Here is a 21,342-nt window from a genome sequence, read left to right on the forward strand (position 1 = left end):
TTTGTTTATATGTATTATTTTTAATAGATTTAAATTATTTTGATCTTGGTTTAAGTTAATTTTCACATTAAATTAAAGTTTTTTTGTTTACACCTACAAACAATCACAATTTTATCTATTGTTTTACATAATACTTACTTGCATACATACACACAAATTAAAATGAGTTAATGTACCATGAACAACTTAAGAATTAAAAATTTGTATTTAAAAAAAAAAAAAAATTTAATTAATCTGTTCATGCAAGCTAATGCATTAGTTCATGTTAATGCACTAAACCTTATTGTAAAGTGTTCACCTTTACATAACTGCGAATGGAGCAACACTATATAGGTCACCATAATCAATGGATACATACAATAAAAAGTGATACATTTCAGTGAAAAGAGTATCACCCTTTCTTACCTGCTCGGGGCTCATCTTCTGAAGCTCCTCCTCCCAGGCGTCCTGTTGGCTGCGGTGGTATGCGGAGGGCGGGGCCAGGTCCTGCAGGATGTGGGGGTCTCTCTCGTGGCACAGGGCCGTGAGGTGGCCGATGTACAGTTTCAGCTTACTGCGGTTTTGATTGAGGTCTATGAGTGGGGGGATAATCTGTCCAAAAACAGGAATGAGGAAATGGGTTAGAGATAAAGAGTCATTTTAATCTCAGTTTTCCTCTACCGTTCAAGAATGAGATATCTGGACACGAGCCAGGGAGATAAAACGGCGGGTATGCAGACGCATGCTAAAATGACACGTAAACAACACTTTTAGCAAGCCAGAACACAGAGTTCATATTCAGCTTTGTCACATATGAATGTATTCAAAAAGGAGGGGTGAAAAAAAGAACAATATTCAGTGAAAGGTTGCGGATGATTATGGATGATAGACCACAGCTGAAACACATGAATCACAGTGAGAACAGTGGTATAATAAAAAAGTGTCAGGAGAAATATTCCCATTCCAGGAAAACAGACAAACAATCTCAGTTACCTGGACCGCTGCCGACAGATGCCCGGTCTTTACAAAACATCTCTATACACACAGCAGACACTCACACGGCTTTTCCATATCCATCAAAATCCAACATACACTTGTGTGGGAGAAAATCCAGAAACCATATGTCTTTGTGCCATGTGTGTATCCTACTGGCTTCAACAAAGAATTCTGGTACAATGCGTGATTGAGCCATCACATTTGTTTTCACATCAATCTAAAAATGAGATAAATAGCAACATGCGGTTTGTGTCGAAGTGAATGAGAGTTTGTTGTATGCTTTATTTTGCATGTCGTTGCCTAGCACTTAAAGGCCTGAACAGGAACGGAAAGCTGTAGGTTCATACATATAATAATATAATATATGAAATTTGGTACAATTTTACATGTTAAGAATTATGGAGTACTAACGTTACTGATTAAAAGTCATAATGAACATTTTTATTATATATATATATATATATATATATATATATATTTTTTTTATTATTATTATGAAATTATTAAAAATCAACAAAAAGCATTTAGTATAAAGTAAACATTTATATTAACCTAGATTATTACTGCTGAATGAATGATAAATGCTGTTCATTGTCATGTGTATGTATGTATGTATGTATGTGTATGTGTATGTGTATGTGTGTATGTGTGTGTGTGTGTGTGTGTGTGTGTGTGTGTGTGTGTGTGTGTGTGTGTGTGCGTTTTGTGAAAAGTCAGGAAATAGATTTGTATAATGACAAAGGTATGACATAGGTATTACAAGGTGAAGGTGACTTTTCAGGACATTGACCCATGTCCCCCATTTTTCAAAACGCTTATAAATCATACAGAGTGAGGTTTTTTTGGGGAAAGTTGAAATGCAGTTTCCTGTAAGGGGTAGGTTTAGGTGTAGGGCAATAGCACATACAGTAAGTACAGTATAAAAACCATTACGCCTATGGGATGTCCCCACTTTTCACAAAAACGAACATGTGTGTGTGTGTGTGTGTGTGTGTGTGTGTGTGTGTGTGTGTATGTATGTATGTATGTATGGCTTTGTTTTCAAGCGCGCAACTCATGGCATTCGCTGTTCTTCTGCTGGCGGTTATCAAACAGTGCTGCATTACTGCGGACACCCCCTTCTGGATTGGGGGTGAATTGCCTGTATTCGTCGTAAGGCCTCATGCAATGAACCGAGACGCCCGTACCGTGACGGTTCGGTATTAATACATGTATTGTGCCACCTAATATATATATATATATATATATATATATATATATATATATATATATATATATATATATATATATATATATATATATTATCCCTTACATATAATCTATAGTGGCTGTTGTCATGTTTATTTCTGCTGCTCTGGCTGTTAACCGCCTCTCCGTTCTTAAGTTGCAAGGGATACATTTCAAGTATAATACACATTAGTAAAAGGATCTTTTTTATTTGTCTATATACACTTTGGGCTGCCGCGGTACATTAAAAAAGTAGCCCAAAAAACCGCAACCCACGGCTCTGTCTTTTTTCCCGCGACTGTATTTTCAAAATAGGCCACTTGTGCTGCTGCCCTGGCAACACTGGTTCGCTGTACCCTCATCACACAATGATAGATAACCTTCCGCGCTGCGATGACAGGAAGAAGTTGGGGTCAAACCTTATCAAGCGATTCAATTTGCGTTAAAATAATATTAACGCGTTAAAAAAATTTGATTAAATCGCATGCGTTAACGCGTTAACGTTGACACCCCTAATATATATATATATATTAGGGGTGTCATATCGCCCCCATATCGCCCCATCTTTTATTAAAAATATAATAAAATAAAAAAGATAATATGATTAAATGCTAATACAATCTTGTATATTATATTGTTAGCGAATATTTTCTGCTACAAGTGATAAAACTTCTTCACAATAATGCAAAGCTGAGTAAAAGAATAGGTCTCAAACCAAGACCTTTCACATTCTCTTATACGAATCAAGATGTTGGATTGAAGATGGATTTGGGCTGCAATGGCGGATCCATAAATTCTGGGATGGGAGAGGTGAGCAATGCTTTTGAAATACTACAGTACAACAGAAGACAGCAGAAGATCTATTGAAATGTTCCCTTATAAATACCTGCTCAAAGAGGGCTGAGAACATAGTATGGCTTAGGGAGCTCTGCGAACGCTCCTCATCGCTCAATAGCAGAAAGTAAATACAGTTACCTGATTGTCGAGAAGCGGGGAGAGGAAACGGAGGCTAAACAGAAAGAGTGAGTGATGAGAGAGATGTAAGAAAAGACAGGGACAGAGTCTGCTTTGGTCTGAAGCGGCCCGAGCTCGCAGGAACATTTGTGTCCCCACACTTTATTAATTCTTATTAACCCCATCTGTATCTTTCCAGGGCAGAATGTTATTCTGTTTTCGTTGGCTTGCCGGGGGCCATGAAGGCTCTCTAGGGTGGACCCTGGCCACGGAGCGCGATCAAACAAAACTGTGAAAGAAAGAGATGGAAGAAGGTGGAGGAAGACCAAGGTTGAAGAGCTTACGAGAGAGAAAGAAAGGCTAAAGCAGGCCGCCGGTTCTCTGGAACCAATTAGACGACGCAAACTGGGTCTCTGCATAGAACCGGAGCAGCAGACCTACATCATGCTCTTGTTAGTCTACGGTCTAGCACGGCCTGGCCTCCAAAACCTACTAAAGCACATTTGGGTGCCAAAACTCAAACCCCTGCCTCATGGTGAATGAATAATAAGGCAGGAATTCATCTGTTGAATCAGCTCTGACAAAAAAAGTCTACATTTAACTACGTGACACACAGCAGACCAATGGCACGGCCTTTCGTATCAAAGCCGGATCGGAAACAGTTGTATATGTCCTTCCGTATCTCCGTCAGGTCTTGTATCTCAGCCAAGCGGAGGATATATGGGGCCTCCGGATTGACTGGCAACCACAGAAAGAGGGACGGGGCCTTAAAAAGGTGGTCTGATAGAAGCCCTCCAAACCACAGTGACAGAACGGCTGGGTGGATATGCTCAGAAAAACAGCTGAGTTAAAATAAAAAGATGGTGCCACATAAACAGAGACTTGCTACATACATGCTTGACTGAAAGAATGCTGTGTGCTAATAAGCTTTAAAAAGGCCCAACAAGTGATGGGATTTGACGTTTATTCCCTTCTCTTCCTACCCATCTGCTCTTAGAAAGGATGAACGGACTCCAGTTCTCATCTGTAGACAAATGCCCAAACATGCTATCCGTCAACCTCTGGTTTTAACTACCAAGTCAATACCTCTTTGGTGACAGAATGCCGATAAACAGTCCTCTCGCTTCATTACCTGGAATCAGGTTAGTGGTAAAGTCAAGAAATGTGTATGATAGTGTCGTGACCAGACTTTGAGGATAGTCACAGTTAGCCTAGCGCTAGTTAGCATAGGGTTAACATTGGACTTGTCATAACTGGTGATGTTTTCTGTCAACTGGGTGCTGTCATAACTGTTTGGCTTGCGCCCGTGTTGCTGTTTGTTTTTGTTTTTTTTGTTTAAAAAAAAAAAAAAAAAGTCCTGTGGTAGACTGAGATCATAAATAATGCAACGATAACAGAAACAAATATCATCCCCAGGTGACAGATTTACAACAGGGGAATTTTCCACTCAAAGCGCCATTTGTCTCGTCTTGCTTTGGACACACACGATGGATGGATGTGGGTCCTTGTTTACCCATCATGCCAGGCATGACGTCTTGGAAAAATGATCTATTCGATCCAAGATGTCTACAAGAGAAGGTCTGCCAATTTAATTTTTAAATCGAATTAATTACCTGATACGTCAATTAATTAACTAAATGGATTTTAATCACATATATTAATATTAGCTGGAAAGCCCCAAAATTAACTTACAGGTAATTTAAAATCATCATCAATCAATTAATGTTCTTATATTGGGCTTTTGAAGTCAACATAGGCTTATTGTTTGTTTTATTTCCATATTATTGAACATAAGCACATTCTGCAATCCACTCTCTGTTTTTTGTCACAGACATGAAAATGCAGTGCATATATTGGCTACTTTTCAACTGCTTTAAATGTGGTACACAAAATCAAATTTAATAATTAGTATTTCCAATCCTGTTTATAACTCTCGTGTTATGATCTGCTTTTTGAAGTTATTTTATAATGATGGCAGACTATTTGCTTCCATTAAAATAAAAAAAGTTAATAAAAACATTTTTATAATCACAACAAAATTAAAATATAAAAAACTTGATAAAATATAAATATAAAAATCCAAGACAATTTGTGGCTGAATTTTAATTAAAAAATATTAAATAAAAATATGCACTGTCATTTTTAATGGTTACATTTCCATAAATTGTGTGTGATATGTTGTGTACAGTATACTGTTGTTAAGTGTATATATTCACTTAATTTTCAATTAATTTTGATGCATTAAAAGAGGGTTAAATTGTGTTTTTAGGTTACATTTTCTTCCAGCAAAAACAACTGTATTGTTATAGTATATACTGTTGTTGTAATTTAAAATATCTAATGTGATAAGTAATTGTGGTCAGACTTTATTTTAAGGTCCAATTCTGACCATTAACAAACCATTAACTATGATTTTTGCCTTAATAAACTCCTAATTCGAAGCATATTAATAGTTAGTAAGGCCGTTGTGAAGTTTAGCTATTGGGCAGGATTAGGGATGTAGAATATGGTCATGCAGACTAAATGCTTAAAATGTACTAATAATCAGCCAATATGTTAATAATAAGCATGCTAATAAGCAACTAGTTAAAAGTGAGAATTGGTCCTAAAGTGTTAAGGAAATTGTTTATTTCACCCACCCCCAGGTTCTCACAATGTCACTGAAAATACACCCACTAAGAACACTGTTAAGTGCGTCCTCACACAAAAAAAGCTCAATCACTTGTACTGAACGACTGTTGATGTGACAGTGACCGAGAAAAGTCAGAGTCAGGACTCCTGGGACGCTCTACCGACCCTCTAAGGACAAAAATATCAATAGACTGTGGGTACCGACCACAAAGACCCTTGCCTTTTCTCTTGCTCTTTGCAACATCGATCACCTTCTTGAACCTCACACTCCGGCTCCCGCCTAAAGACCAGTGTTCGCAAAAGGTTCACTGAGGAATCTGTCCGTCTGCTCTCTTTCATTATGTCCCCTCTAAAAGAAGCTGTCTTCACCAGATGCTGCAGTGTGTTGCATACCTACTCCTACCTGGCACTGTCATAACTCGAGAACCCCTCCTCAAAAAGAGCAGGGGGAAAGAGAAGTCAGACCCCTCTACAATGACCGGCCTCCTTCACATTCTCCCTCTCATTTATCACCTATCAGCTCATCGGGCGCCATTCGATACCCACACTGAGAGGCAGGAGCCTGGATCAATGCTGTCAGTCAGGCGGTCCATCAGAGACAAGCCACTGGCTCCTTCCTCAAAGACTCCGGAGGCCCGGCTGCTCAGGAAGCCCAGCTCGGAGCAGCTCGCCTGGGTGGGGGAGGATCTGTGGATCGCGGGCCTCTCTCACAGTAGCCGGGCCCTGGCGCACATCCTTTCCCGTGGCTGAGAGTTTTATTGGGCTATCCTCTTTCAGTCTCGCTGCGCTGCGCGTCCATGAGTGTTAAGGGGATAAAGATAAGGAGGGACTGCAAAGCTTCAAACCTGCGAGACACTGACAAGGCCGGTGGGTAGTTACAGTACTATAACATTTATAAAATAAATAAATCACATATATATTAATATTTATTATATATAGCATTTAATTAATCTAGTAAAAAATAAGTAAAAACAAAAACAAAAAATCTATTTGATTCAAAATTAAGAAACAAAAGATAAAAAATCATATTATATTTTAAAATGTAACTAGATTAAAACATCCCTATTATATCTAGTAAAATATTACATGAAAAAGAATAAGAAAATTTCAGTTTGGTTCAAAACAAAAAGTAAAAGGTAACTAAGATATACAAAATTGCAAATATATAAACATTTTTATTAACTAGATTAAAAACATTTCACTTCATATATAGAGCAAATTATCAAGTAAAAAATTAAAAGAAAAATTCAATTTGATTCAAAACCAAAAAACAAAAATAAATAATACATAAAATGCATATCTTAATCTTTATTAACTAGATATACAGGTGCTGGTCATATAATTAGAATATCATCAAAAAGTTGATTTATTTCACTAATTCAATTCAAAAAGTGAAACTTGTATATTATATTCATTCATTACACACAGACTGATATATTTCAAATGTTTATTTCTTTTAATTTTGATGATTAGAGCTTACAGCTCATGAAAGTCAAAAATCAGTATCTCAAAATATTAGAATATTACTTAAGACCGATACAAAGAAAGGATTTTTAGAAATCTGGGCCAACTGAAAAGTATGAAAATGAAAAGTATGAGCATGTACAGCACTCAATACTTAGTTGGGGCTCCTTTTGCCTGAATTACTGCAGCAATGCGGCGTGGCATGGAGTCGATCAGTCTGTGGCACTGCTCAGGTGTTATGAGAGCCCAGGTTGCTCTGATAATGGCCTTCAGCTCATCTGCATTGTTGGGTCTGGTGTCTCTCATCTTCCTCTTGACAATACCCCATAGATTCTCTATGGGGTTCAGGTCAGGCGAGTTTGCTGGCCAATCAAGCACAGTAACACTATGGTCATTAAACCAGCTTTTGGTACTTTTGGCAGTCTGGGCAGGTGCCAAGTCCTGCTGGAAAATGAAATCAGCATCTCCATAAAGCTTGTCAACAGAAGGAAGCATGAAGTGCTCTAAAATTTCCTGGTAGATGGCTGCGTTGACTGTGGACTTCAGAAAACACAGTGGACCAACACCAGCAGATGACATGGCAGCCCAAATCATCACTGACTGTGGAAACTTCACACTGGACTTCAAGCAACATGGATTCTGGGCCTCTCCACTCTTCCTTCAGACTCTGGGACCTTGATTTCCAAATGAAATGTAAAATTTACTTTCATCTGAAAAGAGGACTTTGGACCACTGAGCAACAGTCCAGTTCTTTTTCTCCACAGCCCAGGTAAGACGCTTCTGACGTTGTCTCTGGTTCAGAAGTGGCTTGGTAGCCCTTTTCCTGAAGACGTCTGAGCGTGGTGACTCTTGATGCACTGACTCCAGCTTCAGTTCTCTCCTTGTGAAGCTCTCCCAAGTGTTTGAATCACTTTGCTTGACTGTATTCTCAAGCTTGCGGTCATCCCTGTTGCTTGTGCACCTTTTCCTACCCAAATTCTTCCTTCCAGTCAACTTTGCATTTAATATGCTTTGATACAGCACTCTGTAAACAGCCACGCCTTTCAGTAATGACCTTCTGTGACTTACCCTCTTTGTGGAGGGTGTCAATGTTCGTCTTCTGGATCTTTGCCAAGTCAGCAGTCTTCCCCATTATTGTGGTTTCAAAGAACAAGAGATACCCAGAATTTATACTGTAGGGATGGTCATTTATTCAAACTCAAATGTAAATATTCTAATATTTTGAGATACTGATTTTTGACTTTCATGAGCTGTAAGCTCTAATCATCAAAATTAAAAGAAATAAACATTTGAAATATATAAGTCTGTGTGTAATGAATGAATATAATATACAAGTTTCACTTTTTGAATTGAATTAGTGAAATAAATCAACTTTTTGACGATATTCTAATTATATGACCAGCACCTGTATATCTAGTAAAATATAGAGTAAAAAAGAATAAGAAAAAAATCTATTTTATTCAAAACAAAAAGTAAAAAGCAACAAAAAGATATATGCATGCTGCTTTTATAGCAAAAATATGTATTAAAACATTAAAAATAAATATCTAAAATGTAAAAAAAAAAAAGTGTGTGTAGAGAGAGAGATTTTAATTTTTTTTTGGTCAAAGTCAATTATCAAAAAGGTCCTACAATGCCTTTTTCTCTCTCACAAGCTACAAAATTACAACAGCACTCATGTTTTAAGAGATGCAAGATTTATGCATGTCAGGGCTCCGTTGCTGTAGCTTTTTATGAACTTAGAGCCTCGTCACCTATTTACGCAGGTTTTTATATAAATGCCATTAGATTTATACCGGTGGGGGGGTTTATGACTGTTGACTTACATGCCAAAGCTCTCCCAGTCTCTGCCTAATAGAATAAGCAGGTCTTTAATAGCACTGGGTGGGGGAAAGCAGGACAAAAAGCCAGGGCAGGTTACTGTTGACTCTGGAGAAGGACGGAGGGAATTTTTACACCAAGCAACTCCCAGTGTCACCATCATAGCGCCATTTAAACAGACCATGAAGGCTGGAGTCTAGGGACGGCATTCCATTCATTGTGTGTTTGTGCGTAATGAGCAAAAAAGACTCAAAACTGCCAAAAAGAAATTAGCCTCTGGAAAAGGGAAGTAAAGCTGTCGTGTGGGTTGTAGTTTCGCTCCAGGAGGTGGGAGCAGTGGCTGTGGGGGTCGTCACCCTGAAGGTGAGGGGTGTTGGGGTGAAAGGAGGTCTTGACCTCTTCAGACCGAGGTTGAGGGGCATCATTAACCGGGTGTGCTGACGAGAAAGCAGAGGAAGGGGTGAACATGTAGCAAAGCTCCAGAACATCTACCCCACTGTGAGGGCAAACCAGACGAGTTAATGACTTAAAGCCAGATCTGAGCATAACTACAGGGAGCTCTGAAAACCATGGACGGAAGATTTAAATCTTAACTATAAATGTGTCACATTTGACTTTAAACTTACGACACAAGGAAGACCTTTGACTTGAGTCTGTTTCTTTAATGGCATCTTTCATCTGAGGTCTTAAAAGGCTTTCTGCTGTTTGCATTATTTTTGTTGTTTGACCAACTTCAGTCTCCTTTGCTATAGTTTTATGCCTTGAGGAATCAAGGTCTGCCTGGATAGCAGAGCAACTGCCGTTATGACGAATGGGAATGCTAACAGATAGCTTTCTCCAGGTATTATAAGTGACTTGGAGCAGTTTTGTTGCAGAGAGATTCCCATGGCCTCATGTTCACAAACAGCCCCAACTTTTGGGATAACTCTCTCGTCTTACTGTCAGTGCTCCACAAGAAAAGGAGTTTTGAGAACAGCTGTGGATGGAGAGATCTAAGGAGAACCACATCCTGAGGTCAAAGGGTTTCCCCTGTGTAGCACTCAACACCAGAAGACTTACGCCGCTACGCATGTAAAGACGGGGAGCAGAGGAAACAGAGAGACTGAGAATGGGGCTCTAGCTGGGTTCAAGGGTGTTAGAGTTGGTAGAGATGGCTCTAACAGACTCCCTCTGGCTCAGAGGTAAGAAATACACAATCCTCTGCTATCACACCTGGTCCTCAGAGACAGGAATAATTTAGGTGTGGAAGAAGTGTGTCAACAGCTCAGTGGTTCAAAGAGAAATTGATATACGTTCACATAGGCCTAGACAGTGTGCACAAAATCTAAAAATATAATATAATATAATAATCAGGGTTATTTTACTATACTGTAAAGTTTTCATTAATATTTTGAAACAATTTTTATTTTAATATTTTCCATTTTCATTTTAATTTTAGATAAAGTTTTAGTAATTTAAAAAAATTGATTTTATTAATTTTAATTTCAGTTTTAATTTTATCTTAGTATATAAAGTTAAAGTAAAACAAGGAATGTTGGCTAGTAAAAAAGCTTAAACTTTTAATTTTTTTTTTTTTAAATTTCAGTTAATATTTGCTCTATTTCAAGTAATAAAAACGGTTTTCTTTGTATTTTTGTTTTAGTTTCAGTTTTAGTTAACTATAATAACCCTGAATATAATTATTTATATCTATTTAATTTGCAATATAATATTATTTATGATTTTATGATAAATAATTAAATGTTTTATATTAAATCATTACATTTGAAATATTACAAAAAATGGCCATGAACAATTAACTTTTAAATATAAAAGACTTAAAGTATGTGCGATACATTTGAACTAAATTGTTCACATTATAAATTCAATATTTTAAAAAAGTGTGGTATCTTAACTCTTTTCATATATGTTATCTATACATATTTTATATTTATTCAGTATACACCATCGCTCCACCTAGCCCTAATTTCACACGTGCACTTGTGTCCTGTTTGGTAAGATATCTCTACACTTATGTGTAACATGTTCACCCGTAACACCTCTTAAGTGTGAACCACACATGGCAGGTTTCCCTTTTTATTAACTGATAATAGAGGTAGTTCTAGGCCCTCGATTTTAGGCTTAATTGGAGAGCTGGGTAAACGGAAACAGACTGTGGGGGAAGAGACAAAAAGGAAGAAGCAGCAAAGGAGGAAGAAATAAAAGGAGAGGGAGCAGTGCTGTAGTTTCCACCCGTCCGGTCTCCAGCGCTCATTCCGTCCACGGCTGGTTAAGTGCTAAATGAACTGGGAGATTTAAGGTGGTTGTTGGACAGCTTAGGCAGGGTGCAGAATCTGAGCCAGCTCTTTCCTATCAGCCTTAAATCAGAGCAGTGGCGTCCGCAGGGGGGCCAGGAGGGCTCAACCTGCTCCAGGCCCCCCATCCACAGCTCTGGAAAGCATTAAGTCCTATTGACATGCCGCAGGGAGTTTATTAGCAGTATGAAGCTAACATTCAGCGGGCGGAGATTAGGACGCAACATGTCTAAGCAGCCCTAGTAAAAACAAGAACAATCTGGAAGTGAACAAATCAACACGTTTCCAGTGATGAATCCCAGGGAAATATCGCATAACCAAAGACAGCACAACTTCCAGATGCATTGTTTTCCAATGAGTATGGTTAACATGCATGGAACTCGCCCTTTTAATATATCCATTCCTTTCAGTATTTCTCTGGATGGGAAACGCTCAGACAATTGCGTTATCAGTTAGCAGACACTCTAAAGTCGCAAGGATTTTCCACTGCTCATGGTCATGGACCATTACTGAGTAATATTATGAGCACTTTCCCCTCCTAACCTGGAGAGGGAAGCCGACGGGCGCAGCGCCCAGGGTAGGGCTCCCACGTCCGCCCGTTAACACATCCAGAAATGGCGCCCTGGACCAGGGGGCCAAAACGTTCCGACCACATAATCCCCGCCACAATGAGCCTCGAACTTTACTGTTTCAGCAGCTTGCGCAGAAATCGTAGCCACGCTGGGTTCAGCGGGTTTGAGGAGGGTGGAGTCGCGCGATTATTTGTTTTGATAGGATTGTTCGCAGTCATTTGGTAATTCTGAGGTCAACAACAGAAATTCATACTTTTATTATTGCCAGCACCCACCAATTAATGACAGCCTAAAATCAATTTCAAGATTCAGAAGGGAGAACTGATGCAATGGTGGGGCGCAAACAAAAAAGAGGTTTTTTTTCGTTGTTCAGCATTCACTAGAAATGCTGTGGTTCGATTGACATCTTTAGTCTATTTTCCTAGTTTACCCTCTGACATAGACCAGGCAAGCAGAACCCAGCTGGCCAGTATGTCCTTGGGTTGCCTAGTTCCAAGAGGGAAACCAGAAACACGGATGCGCCATTAAAATGTATTTTTCTTGAGTGATGCATCCTGGGAGAGCAGGCCAAGACGTGTGGTTTGCTGAGGCCTTAAAAAGCAGGACAGTCAGGCAGTGAAGCAAGACTGGGCAAACGAAACTGCCCAAAAAAAGCAACGTTATGCCTGAGAGAGAGAAAGAGAGGAGAGCAGGAACATTAAGAATGAAGGAGAAAGCGCACATCAAAAGCGGCACCTTCGTATCTTCAAAAATTAACAAATGTTGCGGTAAAAGCCAGGGACTATTAATAGCTGGACTGGAAATTGTGAGAAACGTAATATGTTGAGATAACTGCTGATACGACTAGCGAACTTAACCTCCCCAAACATGTACCATCTCCCAATGAGCCAGCTCAGAATTCTTCTCAAGAAAATATATATATTGACATACTCCGTGATAACCAGAGGTGGCGGGGGAAGTCATCACCTATCCGGCTGATGCTAAGCAGAGTCTCTCTCAGGATCCAGCAGAGAACGTTGAGCCAGAAGCCTTGACAGAGGAGAGATTCAACACACTCCTATATGAGCCCTTATAGGTGAGCTCATCCTTCATGACATCATCTCAGTGCTTAAATGCCGCCGTCTCAACTCTCTTCCGATTGGCCTATTCAAACGTAGCTGCTGCAGAACTACAGCCATTCATCTCGTCTCCAAGGGCAGTCATCGGTCTCTCATCAAGCCGAGCGAGAGGCTCCGATTACGGGGTCAGATAAAACCCGCCGCATGCGTGCTGCTGGGACCGACTGGTTGATATCTGTCGCACGCTTGATTGGCTCAGAGTCATTTCGCTCTACTGGCCTCTCCCGAGACTCTGTGAGCAACGGCCATCCGTCAAATGACCTCCGACCCCTTGTAAGGAGCTAGGGTATGTTTCCAATGACACCCTATTCCCTCATTTCCTATGGCATGCTCTCACTCAGAAAAACGGAGAAGCGATTCCTCTCGGAGAGTGACCGATTGAGCCATTTGGGGTACAGTGACTCTCTTCTATTCCAGGGAAGTAGATCTCAGTTTCATGGTACAGGAAGTGGGGCAGCATGGTTCAGGGGCTCCGCAAAAACCCCAAGTTTGTGCTCTGCCAAACGAAGTCCCCCAGACTGAGTGAGGGCCCCACCACTGTCTACCCTCCTGTCTGCACCAGGCGCATGGAGCCAGAGGCCAGTTTTATATTGAAATCATATGGAGGTGGGAAGGTTTCAACAACGACCCCCTGCAACTTCCCTCGCCGCCACATGTTTCCCATTTTAATCTAATTATAAATATTTGGACTGGAATCAGTTGGAACTGACAGAAAGAAAAAAGTCAAGCTGGAATAAACAATGCAAGTACAAAAGGCAAATAAGAAAGCAAACATGCATTTTGGGTTCATATTAATGACTAAAACAGAGCTGTTGAAATTTTCCCCCTCTGACCACTGAGCCATTTTTGAGACGAAAGAAAAAAAAATAAAACCAAGTCAGCAACGAGGTCTCTGTTCTCTCACTGAGGGGCGGGACAGTTTTAATAATGTGGGCAAATGGTGGGTGGTTGTGCTCATGGGACGGGTTCAGCAGAGGTTACACCTTAGTTGCTCCAGCGGGACGGGTACCCACTGACCCCTGGAATATGCGGGCGATTGCCAAACTCTGTTTCACAGTTTTCCATGGAATCGCACCGTCCAAATGGTTAGTAATGTCTAAGGTCGTCAAATAGAGGTGACACGACAATGGAGTCTTCATTACTTTTCTGCTCCACGTGTTAACACCCGCTTTGGCAACGTGTCATATGTGAGTCACTTTGAAAACAAACTTGTGACAAAAGAAAGACTGAGGAATGAGCAATTTAGTGAGGCAGATGCAGCACAGGGGGAAAAAAAGTGGTGGATTGACCTGTTTTGGTTGGGATGGAAACAACTGGTTGACAGATTTCTCGCTCACAAGGATGTTTCGCATCCGGTTCTGGGCCTTACGGTTTTTGCGGAAAGTGAAATGAAAAGTCAGGTTTGTGGTGGACATCACGTTTTCCCCACTTCCTTCAGACATCCGGGCTCAGACTGAGAAGCAATCTTTTCAAAATCAATTCTCAAGAGGACAAACAGACAAGAAGACAAGTTACTTCAAAAGGGTTGATGCTCTGTCAGTCCTCCTGACATTTGAAGCTAAGTCCGTCTTGACATTTACCTGAAGGCAGAACTTACAAATATTCTGTTAGTGAAACAGGAATAACTCTGAAAGTTTAAAGCTCCCCTCACTCTTGGGTGTTAATTTCCAGAACTCCGGAACACTGAAAAACCACACACATCATCACACAGTGACAGTGGAATGATGGAAGAGGACAACAAATGCAGACATGCATCAATTATCCACAAAGCCACAGGAGAAAATGCAAACCCCTAAAGAACAACAACACAAAACAGAGTCAGGGGCCAGAGAGTATCTGTAAATACACACCTAGCGATGCACCACACAGTCAGATTAAAACGGACTGCGTTTCATCATAGGCGAAACTGGTTCCAGGGTTGCGGTGGGTTATCGTGCCAAACGGCGAGCAATTAAATAGGCCTCGACCACCCACAATTCAACATGAAGGAGATCAGAGTCATGTTGAGATTATTACCCTCTCTAATCATGCGCTTGTATGTACGACTGCAGTTCCTTGCCCCGAGAACACGGTTCGGAGAACACGGCTGCCCTTTATGTGAGCCTTAATACATTCAGGGGCCTTGGGGTCTTGATCTCCTCTGCTAAATGCCATTACAGGTTTTACATGGTCATATGATACACAAAGAGCAACTTTAATGTCACGGCTACATGTACGGTTTGGCACCGTGGGTGCAGTGGACGATCGGAATTCTTCCTCGAAATATATCGTGGCGGCTTAGACGTTAAGAACTGCGAACGAAGCAAAAACATTAGCGAAAGGGGCCCATTAGTTGCCTGAAATAGGACACAGTGTATGTGGGCGGCTGTTCGGATTAAAACCCTCCCTTCACACTGCTGAGACACTGCCCACAGCTCACACAATTCCACTCTGTTCTCCAGTGCTCCGCTACGCCTAATTGCACTCGCAGTATATGCGCTTTACCGCGTGCGACTGTTCATGCGACGGACGTGTGTTATCTGTGGGCTGCATCGACGGGGAGCGACGTGCTAATTAATTACAGTCAAAACGCCACATGGAATTTAGCATCACCATGGGCATGGGGCAACGGCTCTGATGGGAGAACGCAAGTGGTTGCGCATGTGTCCTATGGATTGAACATGTGCAGCTCATATGTATTCTACGGTCTATCTGTTTCCTCAAAACCATCCATCAAAACTGTCAGTGTGGAAGCAAATAAGAGAATGTTGTTGTTTTTTTGGAGGGAAAAGACAGGAAAAGACCAGAGCAGTCAAAAGGCAGACGGGTCGATTTGTTCCTTGGCTGTCTGTGTAAAATAATAAAGGTGGAGGGAAGGATTCAACCGTCTGCGTGACAGAAATCCCGAATAGATGTTTGACAAGGGATGGGAAAGGATATGTCAATTCAATAGCTGCTTGAGTAATTTATCGAAATCAAACATGATTTTAAAGTCTTCAGCTATTTATTCATAAAAACACTATGTAAACCAGTACTTTTCAGCTGGTTTGGTTTTAGGACTGAGATTTTGTATTAGAAGTGGCAACCCATTATAGGACCAAAATAGTTTATCGTACAAAGCTAAACCGGTCTTATACATGAAGCATTTAAATGTATTTATATTAGAAAGAACTGCACTGGCCAGACAATAAAATTACGATGATAGATGTGACAAATATGTCAATTTTGCAAACACAGCATGCAGGTCTTTTCGGATTTAGTTCTGAACACCAAGAAAAACAATATTTTTTGGAATAATACATCTAAAAAAATAAATACATACATTAAAGATACAAAGATAAAAATGCAAAAGCTTCTGCAGCTTTTTATTTTTCCTTTTATGTCATTTAATGTTAAATAAAACAATAAATAAATGAAATTTATCCTCATTCTCATTCTTCATTATTATTTTTATGGGGATAAGGGGAAAATGTGGGAGGAAAAAAAATGCAAGGAAAAATGTTTGACATGCGTCAATTTACATTCTGACAGCATATTCTGTGTATGATATCTGCAAGTCATATTTGACCATTTTTACATAATCAGCACCAATATAGATGCCGAAATGAGGCAGACAAAAAACAGACAGAATGAAGGAAAATTACAAGACATTAGAACAATGAGAAAGGGAAAAAGACCAAAAGAAGAAAGAAATGAAAGGATGAACTGGAAAGTGTTGGAGAAGAAAAAAATAAGCACACTCAAAGACAGTTAACATGATGAAATACAGAAGAACGTCATTCCCCATTTATACATTTCTCACCCTTCTGAACAAAATGGCTGGGAGAGGGCATGTGATTGGCTATGCCCAAATGCCCTCCTCATCGTCCTATTGGTGGAAAATGAGTGCAGGTTTAATCCAAGGCAGCATGGGATTAAAGAAAGAAGTTATTAGTGGGTGAGAGCAGGTCATTTATTGCACTGAAATTTCATGTTAAGTGACCAATTTTTCCTTTGACAAACACTGGAGCAGCAGTGAGTTTTTCCCATGCAGTGAAAAAAAAAAAACCTGAATGTCATAAATAAGAGTAAGACACTACGTTCCCATTAATTTCTCCATCTCTCAACAGAGGGTTAAGGGTGATTAGTTAGCCATTGAACCAAAGTGAAACAGCATTAAAAGCAACTGACTTCGCCCAAAAAAGGGGGTGGCTATGCTGCAACAAGAATTGAAACCATAGCAGTATGAGCTTGAAATGAGTAACACACGTGGCCTCTACCCTGTCTGTCCTGGATGGCTGTGGAAAATACCTGCAATGAATGCCGTCTGAGGTCCCTGTCGGTCCCAGCTCTGCAGTCGGCATGTTTAGGTGATAACAGTGCGATCGGGGAGGTTTGGAGTGGGCTCAGGTGTTGATGTGTGAGGGTGTTCTTATTTGAGTTGGAAATATGTAAGTGAGAAATGAAGATCACAGGAAAATGTGAGCTAAGTGTTTTCTTGGCAATCGAGAAAGACAATGAAAAGGGTTTGCGATGGGGGAGAGTCCCTGGGATAGCTTTATAGCAGATTTCTGTGTGTGCGTGGGAGACCGAGTGTGTAGATGGAGTTCCAATGAGCTCTAACATACATACACACACATATATGTGGTTGGGAATACATGGATGTGTGTCGAGGGTGGAGTGTTGCTGATTGATGGGTTTCTTTCAGCATGTGAATTAGGATGTAGCACTTGAACTGTATTACACCAGGAGTCCAAGGACAGGTATGACACACTGCGTTTAGCGCATCAAGTCATGTCATAACAACCAGTAGGATTTGTGCTTCCTGGGAGAGCTGGGACAGAAGAATGCAACAGGCTGTCCTTTCTCTTTGAATTTCACTCTCTATTCATCCTTTATCATGTCAATTCTTTCCTCTTTCTCTCCTTATGAACTAATTCCTGTTGGACAGCCATCCAGATGAGAGAGGCTTAAGGCAAAGGAATTCAACATTTAAAAGCAACAAAGAACAAAGCCAGTTAAATCTTCCAGAATCATCCTGTGTGCCGGAACTATTCCAAGAAAAACACTCAGGGATGTGTGTGTGCGCGCACATTCGTGAATGAGAAAACGTGAGCTTTTTTTTTTTTTTTGGTGACCCAATATGAAATAATACACAAATTGGAGCTGAGGATACTGTTCCTTATTGGATATGAAATATGTAATCTCCTGTTGTTTATGTTTGGTTATAATGGCTTTTTTTATAAATCAGGATACGGCCTTTAGGGGTAAATCGGATAGCAGAGTGAGTAAGACGAAAGAAAGAAATAAAGGTGTACATTTCAGTGCAAGTTTTTTTAACCCATTTTATGGTGATGTGAAAGTTAAGTCCATTCACTTAAGAATACAGAATTCATATCCTTATCATAAATGGCATGGGACTTACGTTTAGGGTTAAGGGTTTGTTTAAATCACTAACCCCAAGTATGATCAATCAGTAAACTCTATTGAAGAAGTAAAGGATAAAGAACGAACAAAGTGGTTCTGTAAGGTGTACTCTGATTGGCTCACCTGATCCGGAGAGGGTTTGTGATTGGTCTGGTCAGAATTGGAGGCCTTGAGGTGGTCATCCTCGTAGTTATCAGCCATTAACTTCATGCGGTTCTGCGTCTGTAAAAGATACAGCTCATTGTAAACTACAGCCAAAACACACACGTACAGACACACTTTTTCCCCGTCATTTCGAAATGAGCCCAGTCTGACTCTAAGCCTGGTAGTCTTGGGGCTTGAGTTATCAAATCTCCATCTCAGCCCATGCTGTTAGGAGTGGAAATTTTATCTGTATGAATTCAATTACAAGCATTATAAGAAGTGATTCTGATATTCGTTTTGATAGACAGAGTATTACTTCGAGCCCTACAGCGAGAGGGGGATCACAGCGTATTCACGCAAGTTTCAGCTGGAATGGATTTGAGCGAGGAGGGGGAAAGCGAGCGACGGAGATCTTTTAAACCCAGAGGAGAAGGGTGTGAAAAAGCAATAACAGAGACAGTGAGAGAAGAGCTGAGATGTAGAGAATAGAGAACAAAACACCAGCTTCTCTCAAATATAAACACATATGCACACTCACCTCCCTGCTTGATACAGATTCAAGCCTCCACATGCTCAAGCCATTGCACAGATTTAACAAGCGCCCCAAGGTTTCCATGTCTGCGCACCTCTTAGATTAGAAATGCACTAATTTGTAAGCGTACATGCTTTGACACATTAAGCTGTGGTGCTCCTGTGGGCGGCATGAGTTTGAATCCAGCATGCAACATTTACAAATACCCACCAGACCATTTGTGCAAAAAATGCTTTCTTAGATTGTATTTTGAAGATCTTCTTTTTTCTTTAGTTTACTGTTTTAATTCACCAAAATTAAAACTGTCATCATTTACCCTGCTGTAGCTTTTTAAAGGTTATTCACACATCTGTATGAAGAGAACCAGCTGAATATATGCAAAAGTTACTGGCATTTGGGGACAGACGACAAGTCCAGTTACTTTTCAGTTACAGTTACTTTTTGGTCTCCTACTCACACAAAGCTTATGTATGGCTTCAAAAAAGCTACTTGCTTTTTTGGAGCTTGACAACCTCCATTCAGAGTGCTTTTTGTTTTTATGTGATTGCTAGGGTGTTTGGAGTGGTCACAATACTGCTTCCAATTTATGCAAAAGAGCAGCATGAACATTCTTCACAACTTCTCATTTTGTTTAGCTTTACTTTGGAAATTGCAAACGAAATCGCAACTCTGCAAACGAGTTGGAATCAATGCAGTGAAGTCTTATCATCATTCACAGTTTTCATTAAAATAAAGCTAATTTGAATCAACATCTATGGCAGGAGTAAGGAAAAACGCACATGATTACTTTTGGCAAGCCCACCATCACAACTGACTCCACCACCACACAGCACTGAAATGAATCAATAAGACATTACGTTCGAACGAAAGCGGACCCACACCCTGCCCTTCTGGATTCTTCGGCTTGTTTCCCGGCTGCTCCCTGACCAGAATGTGATGGTTGGGCTCCTTCTGTTTGGTTTTCTCACCCTCTTCCCTCCACCTCCCGCACTCCCAATTTTTCTCTCCTATCCTCCCCTCTGTTACAGTTATAAACATAATGTTAACCAACCACTGGGCGGTCGTGGGTTTAAATGGGCCAGATAAACCAGCCGTTGTGCATGTTTGGGTCAGAATTATATCAACACAAGTGGCCTAGGTAAGAATTAGTGTCTTTAAGGGATGTCCACACTAAAATTTAAATTGTGTCATCAAATATGCAACCTCATGACATTCTAAACCTGTACGGCGTGCTTTACTAGGTTTTATTAACTCAATTTTTTTAAAGAGATAAAACAAAATAAAAATACTGTCATTCCTCATGTCGTTCCAAACCTGTATGAGTGAGTTTCTCTTTCTTCTGTTGAACACAAAAGAAGATATTTTGAAGAATGCTGGCAATCAAACAGGTGATGGTCTCCATTGACTTCCATAGTATTTCTTTCCCTACTATGGAAGTCAATGGGGACCAACAACTGTTTGGCTCTTCAGAATTCTTCAAAATATATATTTTTTTGTATTCAACATAAGAATGACATTTTTTGCGTGAACTATAACTTTAAATGCTTTTTTGGTCATACAATGAAAGTCAAAGGGGTCCAATGTTCTAATTATATGAACAAAAACAATTGAAACATTCTTCAAAATATCTTCTCCTGTGCTCAACAGAAGAAACAAAGTCAAAACACAGAAAACAGACATTAGCATTATACCCACAAGGCACGATGCCTCTGGTTGCCTCGATTTCTTGTGTAGGCACGACTCGATCTTTACCTGTTAACAAGCCACTTAGTCAGAGGTTAAATAAAAATGTTGAACAAACAACCTCTGAGCAGCTCTTAGACACCTTGTACTCAACAACCGCTCAGTTTTTCACTCTGCCCCACAGAAGGCAGCAGTCAACATGGAGGAGAAGGCGGCCGGAGACCGAGACGCTACAAGGGGAAGCCATTATAGCCCCTGGAAAAAAACGCAACATTTTAGATCAACTGTCACTACCTCATGAGGAAGAAAATACCCCATTCGAGACAATTTGTTCCACATGCTCAGTGGGTTAGTGCGAAGGATTCAGGGCGCGGGTTCGGAAAGTCAGGCTTAAGCTCTCCAGCTTGTAGCATGTAAATCCTGGTACAGACCTACAGAAAACATAAAACTTATCAAATGTAGAAGAGGAGGGAAAAATGATTCAGTCAACTCCGCTAACATTAGGCATACATGGCGTTCCCAGCATGAACATGCATCGTTCA

General features: G+C 40.2%; 1 protein-coding gene across 9 annotated transcripts in view; it reads right to left on the reverse strand.

Moving 5' to 3' along the window:
• Positions 1–21,342, reverse strand: part of wnt5b (wingless-type MMTV integration site family, member 5b) — a 312,897-nt gene that overhangs the window by 106,776 nt on the left and 184,779 nt on the right. For all 9 annotated transcript variants that reach the window (XM_058772671.1, XM_058772670.1, XM_058772675.1 and 6 more), the window contains 2 exons: positions 18,565–18,663; positions 406–591 (listed from right to left, as the gene is read on the reverse strand). In XM_058772671.1, the coding sequence (XP_058628654.1) occupies positions 406–591; positions 18,565–18,663 (285 nt within the window). The remainder of the gene's footprint in view (positions 1–405; positions 592–18,564; positions 18,664–21,342) is intronic.

Source organism: Onychostoma macrolepis, chromosome 04, assembly GCF_012432095.1.
Source record: "Onychostoma macrolepis isolate SWU-2019 chromosome 04, ASM1243209v1, whole genome shotgun sequence".
Taxonomy (NCBI): Eukaryota; Metazoa; Chordata; class Actinopteri; order Cypriniformes; family Cyprinidae; genus Onychostoma; species Onychostoma macrolepis.